Source organism: Chiloscyllium punctatum, chromosome 13 (assembly GCF_047496795.1).
Source record: "Chiloscyllium punctatum isolate Juve2018m chromosome 13, sChiPun1.3, whole genome shotgun sequence".
Lineage (NCBI taxonomy): Eukaryota > Metazoa > Chordata > Chondrichthyes > Orectolobiformes > Hemiscylliidae > Chiloscyllium > Chiloscyllium punctatum.
In genome coordinates this window covers 101238316-101255606 of record NC_092751.1, presented here as the reverse complement: position 1 = coordinate 101255606, position 17291 = coordinate 101238316, and the positions used below count along the sequence as shown (strand labels likewise).

General features: G+C 45.3%; 1 protein-coding gene across 5 annotated transcripts in view; it reads left to right on the top strand.

Moving 5' to 3' along the window:
• The window catches only part of zswim8 (zinc finger, SWIM-type containing 8), a 199969-nt gene that overhangs the window by 163781 nt on the left and 18897 nt on the right, over positions 1 to 17291 (top strand). For all 5 annotated transcript variants that reach the window (XM_072583458.1, XM_072583456.1, XM_072583455.1 and 2 more), the window contains exons 18-21: positions 4080 to 4232; positions 8466 to 8688; positions 10873 to 11162; positions 16128 to 16351. In XM_072583458.1, the coding sequence (XP_072439559.1) occupies positions 4080 to 4232; positions 8466 to 8688; positions 10873 to 11162; positions 16128 to 16351 (890 nt within the window). The remainder of the gene's footprint in view (positions 1 to 4079; positions 4233 to 8465; positions 8689 to 10872; positions 11163 to 16127; positions 16352 to 17291) is intronic.

The window sequence follows — 17291 nt, the reverse complement described above, 5'->3', positions numbered from 1 at the left end:
ACTTGCGTGGGGCCTGATAAAACTGACAGGATTGGTAATCTTTATTCAGGAGTGTCTTCTCTCTAGGTTTTGTGTACTGAATGTAAATTAATTTGTTCTTTACTTATTGAAATTCTGCTCTGAGTTCTCCTTTAAGGTGTCTCTTTGATATTGTTGCATTTTCCTTATGTAAAAGATTGCTCTCAAATTTCAGGTGAGGGGAAATGGTGAACATTTTACCTGAAGCAGGTTGATGGGTAGGCACAAGGAAATGAGACACTTGTCTTTATTAGTCGGGGCATTGAGTACAAGAGCAGGAAGGTATTATTGGAGCTGTATACCAGGTAGGTTACTGGGACACCCACCGCCCTGTGTTTGAACACTTCCAACTCCCCGCCCCACTCCGTCAAGGACATGCAGGTCCTAGGCCTCCTCCATCGCCAAACCATTACCACCCAACACCTGGAGGAGGAATGCCTCATGTTCTGCCTTGGGACCCTGCAACCACACGGGATAAATGTGGATTTCAATAGCTTCCTCATTTCGCCGCCCCCCCCCCCCCCACCATTATCCCAGTCCCAAGCCTCCAACTTTGTACCGCCCTCCAGGCCCGTGCATCACTGCCCCCCTCTGACCTATCACTTTCACCCCCACCTTTATCCACCCATCATATTCCCAGCTACCGTCCCCCCAGCCCCATCCCCCTCCCATTTATCCCTCAGCCCTGGCCCACAAGCCTCATTCCTGATGTGAAGGGCTTATGCCCGAAACGTCGAATTTCCTGCTTCTCGGATGCTGCCTGACCAGCTGTGTTTTTCCAGCGCCACAATCTCGACTCTGATCTCCAGCATCTGCAGTCCTCACTCTCTCCTACTGGATATGGTGGACAGTTCTGGTCACCTCACAATAGGAAGGACGTGATTGCTCGAGAGAAGGTGCGGAGGGGATTCACCAGGATGTTTCATGGCCTGGAGAGATTCAGTATTGAAGGGAAACCAGACAGGCTGTGGCTGTTTGCTTTCGAGCAGAGAACACTGGGGGGTGGGGGGGGTGCACCTGATTTGAGGTGTGCAAGGTTCTGAGGGGCATAGAAGGGGTGGATAGGGTGAAACTTTCTCCTCAGTGGAGGGGTCAGTAATCAGCGTGCACTGTTTCAAAGTGAGGAACAGGAGATTTAGAGGGGATTTTTGTTGAATCTTTTTCACCCAGTGGGTTGCAAATATCCAAAAGTCACTATTTGAAAGGAGGTAGAGATGATATTTAGATGAATACTTGACAAACCTTGGCATACAAGGCTACGGACCCCGTGCTGACAAATTGGAGATGAAGTGATGGATGTTTAATGACCAGTGTACCACCTGGTAAGGCGTAACAATCTCCTTGCTGTTGGTTCCAGTCTTTTGACAGCTCCCTTCAGTGCATCATCTTGAGATTCTAGTTGACCCAGTCATGGCTTCTGGCCCTGTGTTTGGTTTGTCATAAAGACCGTATCTGGTGCTCCCGATGTGGTCTTCTCAACATCGGGGAGACCAAATGTAAACAAAGGGAATGTTTTGCTGAGCTGGGCCTGTAGGGTCTGACCGGACTTCCCAGTCACCGCCCATTTTAATTCCCCTTCCCACTCTCTCTCTGACATGACCATCCTTGGCCTCCTCCATTGCCTCAACGAAACAAACCACAAATTGGAGGAACAACACTTCATCTTCTGCTTGGGCAGCCTACAGCCCAGAAGACTTCACAACATTTAAGTTCTTCAAATTCAAATAACTTCCCTTTCCCCCCCACCCCAGCCATTCCTCTCATGGACCCTTCTAGCTACCAACCGAATTCAATCCTCACATCAACCAACCAGGTCATACCCTCCACCCGTGTTCATCTAGCCTCACCTCATTACCCTTCCCCCTCCCCACCCGCTTTACCTGCAGCTCCCCTTACACTTACCCCCAATCCTGAAGAAAAGTTACACCCAAAAGGTTGACTTCTCCACCTCCTGATGCTGCCTGGCTTGCTGTGTTCTTCCAGCCTCTTGCCTGACTACCTTCGATTCCAGCATCTGCAGTTTTTTTTTGTCTCTAATGAAGACTGTCTGCGTCCTTCTTCTCCAATGCCCACATCGTGCCTCTGCATGTGTTGTTGCTACCCTCATTCACCTCTTTGTCATCTCTACCCTTGTGTTGCCCTTGGTCAGTTACTTGTGTTTTGGTCTCAATGAGCATCTGATTCAAAACTCTGCAGTCTGACTCGAGTGAGCCGTGCTAACTGACCAACCCTGAGCTTTCTGACCAAACCACACTCAATAAAAAAAACCCTGATAAAGATGATATTTCGAGCCCAGCTTGTCTCCCCTCTGTCTCTGTAGCTGCCAGTCCAAGAATTCTCATTGCCCAGACCCCGGCTCCCTGTGTGTTCCCTTCTCTTTAATTTTTCATGGTTACCAAGCTCTTGACTCTTAAATTCCCTCTGGGAAAGGGCAATAAATGGCTGACCAGCTGGGAATGCTCACATCCCAGGAACCAATTTTTTAAAAAAGTGTAAGTACACATCTTGCGCAAGGACGGAGTTCAGGTTTGCTCTCCTCTCCACTCCGAAAAGATCAAACATGCACCGCGGGATATATCCGTAATGGGATTTTGTCAACTTCTCTGGAGTCGCCGTGGGAAAAGACAAATCTTCCCACTGGTGGGTCTGAGGACCATGCCTGTCCAATAGTTACAGTAGTTTCATCCCCATATATAGATGGCAATTTCTTTCTTGAACATAGGTCTGAGCTGAATTAGTATTCAAATCATGGAGTCTTCTGTCAATGGTTTAGATTAGATTAGATTCCCTACAATATGGAAACAGGCCCTTCAGCCCAACAAGTCCACACTGACCCTCCGAAGAGTAAACTACCCAGATCCATTCCCCTACTCTATATTTACCCTGTCCTTGTTTTCAAATCCAAAGGCAAAGTCTTGCCCATCACCATCTCTGTAAATTGAAAAGTGTGGCGCTGGAAAAGCGCAGCAGATCAGTCAGCATCCGAGGAGCAGGAAAATCGACATTTCGGGCATAAGCCCTTCTTCAGGAATCCCCATCTCTGTGAAGACTATCCTTTTGACCTACCCCCTAGAATCACACTTTGTTCCATCAAAACTTAATGTGGCTTAAAGTGTGTTGGTCTCTCGTGTTGCTTTTCAGCTCTCCGATGGAATACTTGAATTGAATTGAATTTATTATCACGTGTACCGAGGCACAGTGAAAAGCTTTGCCTTGCGAGGAATACAGCCAGATCACATCGTTAAATAGCATAGATAAGTAAAAAATAGGTAAACAGCGGCACAGACGAATGTTAAGAGTCAGTGAGTCCATTCGGTATTCGAACAACAGTAGGGTAGAAACAGTTTCAAAATCGGCTGGTGTGTGTGTTCAGGCTTCTGTACATTCTCTCTGATGGTAGAGGTTGTAGAAAAACATTGTCAGGGTGGGATGGATCTTTGAGAATGCAGCGGGCCTGGTGGATGGATTCCATAGATGGGTGGTTGGCCTTTGTGATTGTCCGGGCTTGAATGGTACAGTTGCCATATCAGGTAGTGATACATCCAGACAGAATGCTCTCGATAGCACACCTATAAAATTTGGCAAGGGTATTGGCCATCATGTCAAATTTCCTTGACACTCTCCACTCGTTCCACCTCTGTGTTGTTAATGTGTGGGGTGTTCACTTTAAAGGTGTTTCATTATTTAAAGGTGCAACACCAATATGTGCATATATATATATATATATATCTGTGTGTGTGTGTGTGTGTGTATATGTATATGTGGTCTGTGTAATATGTGAGAGAGAGGTGGGGTTTTGTTCCAGACTAAATCTATCTAAGCAAGGGTGAGGGAAATGCATTCAAAGTGTTACTCTGATTAAAAATTAGTTTAATTTTTTTTAAAAATGATCAAAATTGAGCGTAACTGGTGGATTTTGGATGTTTTGTTTCACACTCTCCATTCAGCAGGTGTTGCTGTCGACTTTGTCTGACCTGGCTGAAAGCTATCTTCAGGTCGCTTTGCGATCGCTGCCTGTTTCGTTGACCTGCGTGTGCTTTTTTTTTTGCTTTCACCTGCAGACAATGTTCAGCGCACACCCAGTGAAACTCCGAGCGAGTCGGGCACCTTCAAGCAGGAGGGTAAAATCCCGAGTCGATTGACACTTGGCACCAGAGGTGGATACAATGGGAGGTGCTGGGGGTCACCAGTCAGGCAGAAGAAGAAACACACAGGTAGGCCGAGTGTGCTCCTGCTGCTCGCTCCCACCCGACTCTCTCCTTTCCTTTGTGATGCTCTCCCAGGAGTTGGAGTTGCCAGTCACTGTAAGGCGGCTTTTGCGAATTCTCAGTCTGGATGTAGGCTTGCTCGCTGAGCTGGAAGGTTCATTTTCAGACATTTCGTCACCATACTAGGTAACCTCTTCAGTGAGCCTCCAGACGAGGCTTCATCCAGAGGCACCCTTTAGATGGTACCTAGTGTGGTGACGAAACGTCTGAAAATGAACCTTCCAGCTCAGCGAGCAAACCTACATCCAGAACCTCAACCTGAGCTACAAATCTTCTCAAAACTCGCTAATTCTTAGTCTCGCTGACCACTCTGTAATTTTAACCATACTGGAGTCAGTGCTACGTTTTTAACTCGGTCTCAAGCTAACCTTACAATTTCAGTCACTGGGTGAGTAATGTAGAGAAATGTCAATGTCGTCCATAGACTACCTGTGCCTGAGACTTCCCAATGTTCACAGTTTTCAGGAAAGACTGAAAAAGATGTAACTGTGATGAGGATCTTGCATTCTCAGTGGTGGTTACTAAAAATATTTTAAAAATTTAAATTGCCTGCACCCACCTTCTCTTCTCGTTCCAAAAGGAAACACGTTCAAAGTTTCCTCAGAGCAGTGAAGTGCCTTCAGTATTTAACGCAACTGATTGATCTTTACTTTCAAAGCTCACAGTCAAAGGCAGGAATTGATGGAGCAATCTTGGATCTCAATCCACCTTCGGTTTGACTAAAGACTTACCAGCTTGAGCTCAGGACTGGGAATGCTAACTCATCGTTCATGTCCCCTTTCACTGCCCTATCCATCACCCTAACCAGTCGTAGCCTAATTTCCTGAGTGCGGCCTGGATTTGATCCTGGTTTGTACAGTATTTGGTTTAATTCCTTCCTGAAGTGTGGGAACTCCGGTTGAAACCCTCTGCTGCCCTTGAACTGAGTGAATTGCCAGACCATTCCAGGTAAGAGTCAACCACATTACTGTGGGTCTGGAGTCATATGTAGGTCAGGCCAAGCGAGGATGGCAGATTTCCTTCCCTGAAGAATTTTAGTGAACTAGATTTTTTTAAGACAGCCGGTGAAATAAAATTGTTACCATAACTGAGTAGTTTTGAAATTTGAACCCATGACCTCAGGGCATTATTCGGGGACTTTGAGCATAATGCAGAGCAGGCCATTCAGCCTATCGCGTGTGCCGTGCTAGTCAATGAGGTCGTAGCTGATCTGATAACCCTCGCCACGACATGGCTCTTCTCTTGAAACAAAAGATTGAAATTGTTGGAAAAGCTCAGCAGGTCTGGCAGCATCTGTGGAGAGAAATCAGAGTTAATGTTTCCGGTCCAGTCACCCAGCTTTTTCACCTTCAGTCTCTTTTCAGAATACAGTACTGGCTTATTTGATTCACATCTGAATTTATGACCCACAACTAAACCAAGATATAAAAGTTTGTATGCATATAATGTTAATGTTGATCTCTCTCTGCGCCTTCTCAGCAGCTATAACATGGTATGCTGCACTCTGTCCTCTTACCCTAATGCACTTGTATAGTACAATCTGTCTAAAGGAGAAAGGAGGTGGGGGGGGGGGGGAGAGACTGCAGATGCTGGAAATCAGAATCAGAGTCGAAGAGTGTGGAGCTGGAAAAGCACAGCAGGTCAGGCAGCATCTGAGGAGCAGGTGAATCGACGTTTTGAGCATAAGCCCTTCAGGAATTGCTCAAAACGTCGATTCTCCTGCTCCTTGGATGTTGCCTGACTGGCTGTCCTTTTCCAGCTCCACGATCTGCCTGTACAGCACATAAAACAATACAATTCACTGTACCTCAGTACACATGACAGTAATAAATCAAATCCGTGTTAAATGGCGTGACTTTGTTGTGATATGACAGGGTTTAACTGTGTCACCTAATATTAAGTTTTGTAACAAGATGGCAGCCTCAGCCAAACCCAACTATGGAAGTCTAAATGCTTTTAACATTATTGGATCATTTTTACAGTGCATTGGTTTAATTGTAAAACATAATCTACATCCGGTTACATTGTTTTGTTTCAAACAAAAAATGTTTGCTTATTTGGATTTTGATTGATTGATTGGATGAGGAGAAATGCAAACTGCATTTTATTTGTTGTCAGTTTGTCTCAGCTGTTGTGGTAGTATTGGCTCCATTGGCAGCCATGGTGAAGTGACAAGAGACTGAAATCGCAGAATTGTTACAGCACACATGGAGGCCATTCAGCCCATCATGTCTGCGCTGGCTCTCCAACCAGCACTTTAACTTGGTGCCGTTCTTGATGGTTTGATCTATTGTTGTCACATGTGCTTAACTGCAGTGAAAAGTTTTGTTTTGTGAGCAGTACAGGCAAATAATAGCCTATAAGGACATAAGGATCCTAGGGTGCTTAGACAGAGTGTGACATGCAAGGTTACAGCTGCAAAGGAGATGCACAAGGCAAGACCAACATTATTTGAAGTTCTCCAGCCCTTTACCCAAACAGCGAACCTTTTGCTGTGTGGAAAAAAATGTTTTTCTCAGTGGCATTTGCAAAATCTCTTTAAACGTGTGCCCTTTTGTTCTTGGCCCTTTTACGAGTGGGGACAGCTCCTCCCTATCTAGTTCTCTCACGGTTATGAAACCCTCCCATCAGATCTTAGCTGTTGTCTCTCCAAGGAGAACAGTCCCAATGCACCTTCATGATGGTACGGTGTCAGCCTTGGGATGGTTTTTGGACATCGCCTCTGCACTCTGTCCAGTGCATCCTTCTGATGATGTGATACCCAATACTCCAGCTGACTCACAATCTCTTGCTTTGGGAACAAAAAGTGTGGGGTGTTAGCAGGAAATGGCCTACTCCTGCTCCCATGTTTTTGTTTCTATCACTTTTACTTTGATGTTATCTTAATATTTAATGAATTGAGTGTTTGAATGTTGTAATATATTGTTATAGATCAGACCAAACCCCTCAAAATAAACTAAAGATAGTTTAGGCCATAATGTTTTTTCTTATTTTAAAGACAAAGGTTCCATATACAGTTCGATTGGTCAAGCTACCAGATGTAAAGTAAAACACACTTTATTCATCCACTCTATTTAAAATACAACAAAAGAAAGAAGGGAATTTGAATAACTTAACTCTGTTGGAGATCTCAACAGAATAATAGATACAATAGTTATTACTGATTAACTGTTCCGATATAGTAAAATCCCATAAATACACCCTTGGCAAAAGGCGAACTCAGAAAACAGATCATCTCACGTGCAACTCCCATTGCAGGCAGAGAACCCCACGCCCCTGGCTTTTCCCTGTAATTGAGAGAGGGGAAAATATAGCTCCCAGCTCTTCAAGGGCTCAATAGCAGCTGCTGAAAGTTAAACTAAAGATCCTTGTTCAGTGGGAACTAAACTCCACCCATTCAGGCTGCTTCTATTGTTCCAACCATGAAAACAAAAGACCCCAAGCCCTCAAACTGTTTATTGTAGTGGTTTTGGTAAACTGTGCAACACTTCTGCCTTAAAACCTCTCTTCCAAAACAAAAGGCAAAAATACTTGAAAAGTTTAAAGCTACAACATTGTTACAATATGGGTTATGGTATAATAAATTTGATTACACAGCTTATTCCTTCAAAAGGGATGCATTCTCATAGAATTTCTACAATGTGGAAGCAGGCCATTAGGCCAATTGAGTCCATGCTGACCCACCAAAGAGCATCCCACCCAGACCCAGCTTCCTACCCTATCCCAGTAGCCCCACATTACCCACAGCTAACCCCTCTAATTTGCATATATCCCTGGACATTAGGGGCAATTTAGCATGGCCAATCACTTAACCTGCACATCTTTGGTCTGTGGGAGGAAACCAGAGCACCCGAAGGAAACCCACACCGACAAAGGGAGAATGTGCAAATTCCATGCAGACAGTTGCCTGAGGGTGGAATCGAGTCTGGGGCCCTGGTGCTGTGTGGCGGCAGTGCTAACCACTGAGCCACCATGTCGCATTTGATTGTCCCAAAGTTGAGTTTTCTAGGACTAATGGGGAGTTGGAATTGGCACTTAGAATTGGATGGGCACAGGTTTGTCTATATACTGCCTCCATGCTGGGGTTTGTAATCGCAGTTCAATCGCCTGGGCAAGGTGGTTGGGGGAGTGGGGGCGCAGATGTGTTTCCATTTTATTTTCCGTGCCTTTCTCTGCCAGGTATGGCCAGTATCGACAGCAGTGCTCCGGAGACCACCTCAGACAGCTCCCCCACCTTGAGTCGCCGGCCTATCCGGGGGGGCTGGGCGGCTGCGTCCTGGGGCAGGGGCCAGGACAGCGACAGTATCAGCAGCTCGTCGAGCGACTCGCTCGGATCGTCGTCCTCCAGCGGTAGTCGACGAGCCACTGGAGGAGCTCGCACCAAAAGCACAGACGTCGGCCGGTAATATCGAAGCTCAATTCCTTTATTGTTGGGTTGGATATTTCAGCTTGCTTTTGTTTCCAGCTCCTGCTATTGCTTGTAGTAGTACTTGGAATTGGCCACACAGAAATGGGTCATTAGGACCAATTTGTCCGTCTGTGTTTATCCTTCACACGTACCACTGCCCACCCTTTTCTTTTTAATTATTAAATCCTACAAACCTTTCTGTTTTGATATCTCTCTTGCGTTCACCTAGTTCCATTCGGCCCTAAAGTGCAGCTGTGTCAATCTTTATCAAGTAATGCTCCTGTGAAATGCCATGGGATGTTTAACTGTTCTGAAGGTGTCATACCAAATGCAAGTTGTTTTTCTACACCTCGGGGCTCAGCCAATCAGAGGGCTGTTGTCAGGCAGAATTTCCTTAATGCAAAAGAGTCTTGGTTCCACTCCGTCTCAAAGAGTGCCTTCTGTCTTCTATAGAAAGTGACCCTGTAAGGTACAGCTCAGCAGTATGCAGCACATGTCTTTACTTTTAAAGTTGCTTTTACAATTCTCCTAATGTTTCAGTTATGGTATTTCAACTTTCAATTCGGTTTATAGTCCCAAAAAAAGAAAGTATGTGGCCTGTTAAAAACTTAAAGGGATGGCTTCACGGCTAGCGAGAGCACCAAACTAAAACAGGATATGTTGGTTGGTCAGCTTGAAAGAGACCATTGAAAGGTAATCCGAGAGAATATTCTGGATCCAGCTCGTTTCTATAATGTTCCAATTCCTTGTGAAAGTGGATATTAAGCTGAGGTGATTATGAAAGTATTAATGTCAGAAAGAAAGATATTCATTCAAAATTATCAACATTTCAAAGTAGTTGGATCAGGTCATGGGGCAAACGCTGGTTTAAGAAACTGTTAGGTGCTGTGATTGGTTGGACAGGAGGGTGTGTGTGGTTAGGGGAAGCTGTTTGGGTGGACGAGGTTCAGTGGGTGTAGTGATTTGACTCATTTTGTCTCTATCCCGTCAACAACAAAAGCTTGATATGTGAGGCCATTCAGTTGATAAAGCCTGCTGCCCTCTCATTGTCTGTTCATGATGACCCCTCCTATGTGCGATTTATGCCTCCTTCCTAATCATGCATGTACCAAGTCTAATGCTTAATTGACGAAACATGGGAAATCAATTGTTCTTCATCCATTCTCCATGGTAACACGTTAACCAGTCAGGGTCCTCTTACCAACAAATCAGCATCGTTCTCTGATGCAATAAAAATTGTTGTCCCCTTTGAGATTTGGCATTCTTGCACGTGTCCTGATGAGTGAGACAATAGGGTCAGACAGCAAATTTCTCCTGACAGTATTCATCTTCTGTCGCGACTATTTACCTTTTTTTTATTAGATGTGAATATTAAGGGTTACAGGACTAAGGGTGGGTGGATGGAATAGAGATGCAGATCACTTGATATTTATGAGGAAAGAATGGGGGAACACTGGTTAAAAATAAGACAGAAGTGAGAAGAAATCATAGGATTGTGTGTTTGTGGAGCTCTTTTTCCCAGAGAGTGGTGGAGACAGAATTATAGAGTATTTTAAAGGCCAGGTTAAATGTTACTGGCTAAGGCTACCTGAAGGTGTCTCCTTCTCAATCTCATCCCTTACCTGAGGCACAGTGACCCTCAGGTTAAGCTACCACCAGTTTTCTCTCTCTCTTTTTTTTCTCTCTCTCTCTCTGTCTCTCTCCTTTTCTTTTCTCTCCTCTCTCTCTCTCTCTCTCTCTCTCTCTCTCTCTCTCCTTCTCTCTCTCTCTCCTTCTCTCTCTCTCTCTCTCTCTCCTTCTCTCTCTTTCTCCTTCTGCCTCTTTCTCCTTCCCTCTTTCTCCTTCCCACTCACACTCACATGAGAGAACAGCCCTAAGGCTCGGTGGAACTATGGCAACTTTCTTTTCAGCTAGATCCTTCACTGACCAAGCAATCTGAACATTGGGGATCGACAGAAAATTCGAGACCACAATCAGAGCAGCCATGATCTTGTGGTTAGTAGAGCAGGCTGGAGGTGCTGGATGGCCTACTCCTAATTTGGATGTTCGTTTAGAGCATTGGTGTTCCTGCTTTTGGCCATTTAGCGATGCTGCTGTTTGTTGAATTAATGTTGAAGCAGGTCTTGCACATGCTGTGTGTGTGTGTGTGAGTATTTTTCTGGTTTGTTCCCCTTCCAGGTACAAAGGCAGGCGTCCAGAATGCCACGCTCCCCATGTACCCAACCAGCCGTCAGAGGCAGCCGCCCATTTTTACTTTGAGCTTGCAAAGACGGTCCTCATCAAAGCAGGAGGCAACAGCAGCACGTCCATCTTTACCCATCCTTCAGCCAGTGGAGGTCACCAAGGTCCCCATCGCAACCTCCACCTCTGCGCGTTTGAAATCGGGCTGTACGCACTGGGCTTGCACAACTTTGTGTCACCGAACTGGCTTTCAAGAACTTACTCTTCCCACGTCTCCTGGATCACAGGTTTGAGGGAACAGAAATAGTATATTAATCTCTTCAAATCAACCCTTGTGTAATGTTCGCCTCCCGGGGAGATCAACCTGAAGCAAGGTTTCTTGGAGCGTAGAGGGTGGCTCCGTTGTCCGTGGGTCCTGACGAAGGCTCTTGCCCGATTTTCCTGCTCCTCGGATGCTGCCTGACCTGCTGTGCTTTTCCAGCACCACTCTAATCTAGACTCTAATCTCCAGCATCTGCAGTACCCACTTTCACCCATTGTATGTGGGGCCCATGGTACGGGGGCCCATTGTGTTGAATGTTTTGCTCCGTGTGTAAAAGGAACATGTGTGGAATTGAACAAAAACACGTGGCATCATAGTTCCCTGGCGCATTTGCCATGGCTACACTGTGATCGATTAGAGTTGCAATGCCCACCCACCAATCCCCTTCTCTCATGCAGTATAAATTATTTGCCCCTTTGAAATTAAGCATCCTTATTGAGTCATTGAGATCTACAGCAAAGAGAAAGGCCTTTAGACCCATCACACATTCTGGTTAAAAATAAAACAACCACCTTAACTATTCTCATTCTGTTTTCCAGCACTTGGCCCATGGCCTTTGCATCTCACGTGCACATCTAAACATTTCTTCAATGTGATGAGGGTTTCTGCATCAGCAATCCTAATAGGCAGTGAGTTCCAGATACCCGGCACACCCTCCATTAAACCCCTTCCCCCTTGCCTTCAATCTCTGCCCCAATCCCTCCATCGAGGAGTTTCTTCCTGTCTACCCTGTCTATGCCCCTCATACTTTTGTGCATCTCAATCATGACCCCCCTCAATCTCCTCTGCTATAAGGAAAGCAACCCCAGTCTCTCCAATCTTGCTGAACAACTGAAACTCTCCAGTCCAGGCAATGTCCTGGTAAACTTCCTCTGCGCCCTCTTCAGAGCTATTACTTCCCTCCTATGATGTGGATTCCAGAGGTGCACACAGTACTCTTAGCTGTGGCCTAACCAGTGTTTTATACAGTTCCAGCAGAACCCCTCTGCCTTTCAACTCTATGCCCCAACTAACAAAGGCAAGTATCCCATATACCTTCTCAGCCACTTTACCCACCTGATCAGATACCTTAATGGACATGCATACCAAGATCCCGCTGATCCTCCGGGTTTCACAGGATCCTACATGTTTGTGATGTATTCCTCGCCTTGCTGGTCCTGCCCCAAGTGCATCACTTCACGTTAATCAGATTGAATTCCATTTGCCACAGATCAGCCCCATCCGACCTGCCCATCTTCTACATCCTCTTGTAGTCTTCGGTTCTCCTACTCTCTACTTCCTACCCCTGCAAAGGTGGAACTATCTGCAAACTTACTGATTGACCCTCCTACATTCCAGTCTAAATCATTTACATAAACCATAAACAGCGACTTGCGTTTATCCCGATGAACACAAGATGAAAAGTTTCAACAGAGCCTTTTTAGTAAGATTCAAATCTTTGAATAGTTATGAATTATGAATCTGTGTTCTGCTGTGCCACATATCTGTAGTTTTAGAAGTTCTGTTTTTCCAACTCGACTTGCTCAGTGGTCAGCATCTTGGTATTTCCCAAGGCAGGAAATTGAAGGACAATGTACTGTCACAGAAAGAACCTGTTCAGCCTCCCAGCGCCCCTCTGGCCTCTGATTGTAAACAAAGGGATGGGCGAGAGGAAGACTCATTAGGATTTTTCTGATTGCTAACCCTGGGAAGTACAATATGGAAGAGTGATGAGGTCCTCTCTAAGGAAGTTTAAAATTTGTAGTTTGTATTAAAAGATGACTTGGAGATTGGCCCCAACATACTCCAGAGTAGAATTTGTGAATTTTGTTTGGGAAAGTTATCCTCTCCCCTTTCGCTGCATCTATTATGTGACCCGATTTCCAATCCAGGGGGCGTGAGCAAGGAGGTTCAGTGTCCGTTAATCGTAGAATCCCAATATGTGAAAGCAAGCCATTCGTCCCATCAAGTCCACACCGACCGTCCAAAGAACATCCCACTCGGACCTGCCTCCCTATCCTATCCCTGTAACCCTGCATTTTCCATGGCCAATCCAACTAACCTGCACTCCCTTGGATTGTGGGAGGAAACCGGAGCACCTGGCGGAAACCCATGGGAGACACTGGGAGAATGTGCAAACTCCACACAGACGGTCACCCGAGGGTGAATGTACTCACCCTGCAAAGAATGCCTTGCATTGACAAGTGACGTGTATTCTCCGTCAAACACACTTGTTGGGTTAGTTCAGCCTTTGACGATTTCTCTTTCATTTTCCCACTTATTTTTAAAGACAGATTTTAAAAGTAATTTAGGAAATTGAGGGTCATGGGAAAAAGGCAATAAAATGAAATTGAGGGTGATCGTAGAACATTACAGCGCAGTACAGGCCCTTCGATCTTTGATGGTTCCACAGGTTGGTGCAACAATCTGGAGCCCATCTAACCTACACTATTCCATTCCATCCAGATGCCTATCCAATGACCATTTAAATACCCTTAAAGTTGGTGACTCTACTACTGTTGCAGGCAGTGCGTTCCATGCCCCTACTACTCTCTGAGTAAGGAAACTACCTCTGACATCTGTTCTATATCTATCACCCCTCAATTTAAAGCTATGTCCTCTCGTGCTAGCTATCGCTATCTGAGGAAAAAGGCTCTCACTGTCCACCCTATCTAACCCTCTGATTATCAAGCCACCTCTCAACCTCCTCCTCTCTGATAACAATAGTCTCAAGTCCCTCACCCTCATAATACCTTCCCTCCATACCAGGCAACGTCCTAGTAAATCTCCTCTGCACCCTCTTTAAAGCTTCCACATCTTTCCTATAATGTGGTGACCAGAACTGTACACAATACTCCAAGTGTGGCCGCACCAGAGTTTTGTACAGCTGCAGCATAACCTCCTGGTTCCGGAACTCAATCTCTCTACTAATAAAAGCTAAGCCATTCAACCTGTACACCTTAACAATCCTATCAACCTGGGTGGCAACTTTCAGGGATCTATGTACATGGACACTGAGATCTCTCTGTTCATCCATATTATCAAGAATCTTACCATTAGCCCAGTACTCTGTATTCCTGTTACTCCTTCCGAACTGAATCACCTCATACTTTTCCACATTAAACTCCATTTGCCACCTCTCAGCCCAGCTCTGCAGCTTATCTATGTCCCTCTGTAACCTGCAACATCCATCGGCACTATCCAAAGCTCTACTGACCGGAGTGTCATCCACAAATTTACTAACCCCTCCTTCTATGCCCTCATCCAGGTCATTTATAAAAATGACAAACAGCAGTGGCCCCAAAAACAGATCCTTGCAGTACATCAATAGTAATTGTCCAAGATGAACATTTCCCATCAACCACTACCCTCTGTCTTCTTTCAGCTAACCAATTTCTGATCCAAACCACTAGACTACCCTCAATTGTATGCCTCTGTTTTTTTGTGCAATAGCCTATCATAGGGAACTTTATCAAATGCCTTACTGAAATCCATATACACCACACCAACCGCATTACCCTCCTCCTCCTGTTTGGTCACCTTCTCAAAGAACTCAATAAGGTTTGTGAGGCACAACCTACTCTTAGAACCGTGTTGACTATCCCTATTCAACTTATTCCTCTCTAGATGATAATTCCTATCTCTTATAACCTTTTCCAACACTTTACCCACAACTGAAGTAAGGCTTACTGGTCGATAATTATCAGGGCTATCTCTACTCTCCTTGAACAAGCGGACATTTGCGATCCTCCAGTCTTCTGGCACTATTCCTGTAGACAATGGTGACCTGTAGATCAAAGCCAAAGACTCTGCAATCCGAAAATCCTAGGATAAATCCTATCCAGCCCAGGAGACTTTAATTGTTAGCACCTCCTCCTTATGAACCTCAATCCTGTCTAGTTTAGTAGTCGGTGTCTCAGTATTTTCCTTGAGAAATTGCCCTTTTCCAGTGTGAATATTGATGAAAAAATTCATTTAGCGCTTCCCTGTCTCCTCTGACTCCATGCACAACTTCCACTGCTGTCCTTGATTGGTCCTAATCTTACTCTAGTCATTCTTCTATTCTTGATATAATCTTTTCCTTGATTCTATCTGCCAACAACTTCTCATGTTCCCTCCTGGCTCTTCTTAGTTCTCTCTTTAGGTCTTTCCTGACTAACTTGTAACTCTCAAGCACCTTAACTGAGCCATCACATCGCATTCTAACGTAAGCTGCCACCTTCCTCTTGACAAGAGATTCCACTTCCTTAATAAACCATGGCTCCCTTGCTCAACAACATCCTCCCTGCCTGATAGCTACGTACTTATCAAGGACACAGTAGCTGTTCCTTGAACAAGCCCCCCCATTTCAATTGTGCCCATTCCCTGCAGTTTCCTTCCCCATCCTATGCATCCTGATTGGATCATAATTGCCTTTGCCGCAGCTATAACTCTTGCCCTGCAGTGTATACATATCCCTTTCCATTGCTAAAGTGAACATTATTGAATTGTGGTCGCTATCACCAAAGTGCTCACCTACCTCCAAAGCTAACAGCTGGCTGGATTCATTGCCCAGTACCAAATCCAATGTGGCCTCACCCTTTGGCCTGTCTACATACTGTGTCAGGAAACCCTCTTGCACACATTGGACAAAAACTAACCCATCTAAAGTATTTCCAATCAATATTTGGAAAGTTAAAGTCCCCTATATCAACTACCCTGTTACTCTTGCTCCTGTCCAGAATCTTCTTTGCTATCCTTTCCTCTAAATCTGTGGAACTATTCAGAGGCCAATAGAAAACTCCCAACAGGGTGACCTCCTTTTCAGCCTTGATCTTATTGAACAGGGGAGCAGATTTGATGGGCTGAATGGTCTCCTCTACATATACTCTTAATCTAAAAATGGTCATTTTTCTGGTTTTTTTTATTGCTTTGCCAATAATTGGTTTTAAATCTCTTCTGAATGCACCAGGCCAGGCGATGGAGATTGGTAGTGCGGCTCTGAACATTTTGGTTGAATGTTGGGATGGTCATTTAACACCACCAGAAGTGGCATCGTTAGCCGATCGTGCCTCGCGTGCCCGGGATCCCAACATGGTCCGAGCTGCAGCAGAGTTGGCTTTGAGTTGTCTACCTCATGCCCATGCCCTGAACCCCAATGAGATTCAACGAGCCTTGGTCCAATGCAAGGAGCAGGTACGTTAGGATTCACTATATTGACAAGACCATTTGTGTTCTACTGGTAAATTACATGGTGTAATTAATCTTCGTGTAATTGCATGATGTCTCATTAATAATGGCAGTGTGGTTATGATTGTGGTGGTGAATGTTGTGTGGTAGCTTGCTTCATTAGCCCATATTTCTTCAAGGTTGATGAGTTTTCTGTTGCTGAGAGATACTCCTTTAGCCTGCTGCATGACCTTGGGCTGGAAGAATTGCCACATTGCAGGAGGTACTGCCTTTTTAATGAAGAGTTAGACCCAATGGCCCATCTGCCTGTTCCTGTAGATCAGACGGGTCCTGAAGGTCCCAAGGTCTTGGCAGAAGAGCTGCAAATGCTCTGTGATCCTGTTTAACGTTCCTGTCCTCAACTGGTGTCACTGAAGACTGTGTCATAGAATTATAGAACCCCTACAGTGCAGCAAGAGGCCATTCAGCCTATTGAGTCTACACTGACACTCAATAAACATCCCACCCGGATGCAACCCCTCCACCCTATCCCTGTAATCCTGCTAACCCACCTAGCCTACACATCCCTGAACACGACAGGGTAATTTAGCGTGACCAATCCACCTGACCTGCACATCTTTGGAATGTGGGAGGAAACCGGAGCACCCGGAGGAAACCCACGCAGACACGGGGAGAACGTGCAAACTCCACACAGAGGGTGGAATCGAACTCTGGTCCCTGGCACTGTGAGGCAGCAGTGCTACTGTGACCTGTCATTGTTGGTGGAGGTTAATATGATGGTTGCATGTCAGTTGTATCTGAGAGACAGACATATTGTGTCCTCTTCCCCCTGCTCCCTCCTTCCTCCACTACTACTCCTGTTCTCCTCCCTTGCCTCCTCCTTGTCCACCACCGCCTCCCTTATTTACCCACACCATTCACTCCATTATCTTCTCAAGAGACAAAT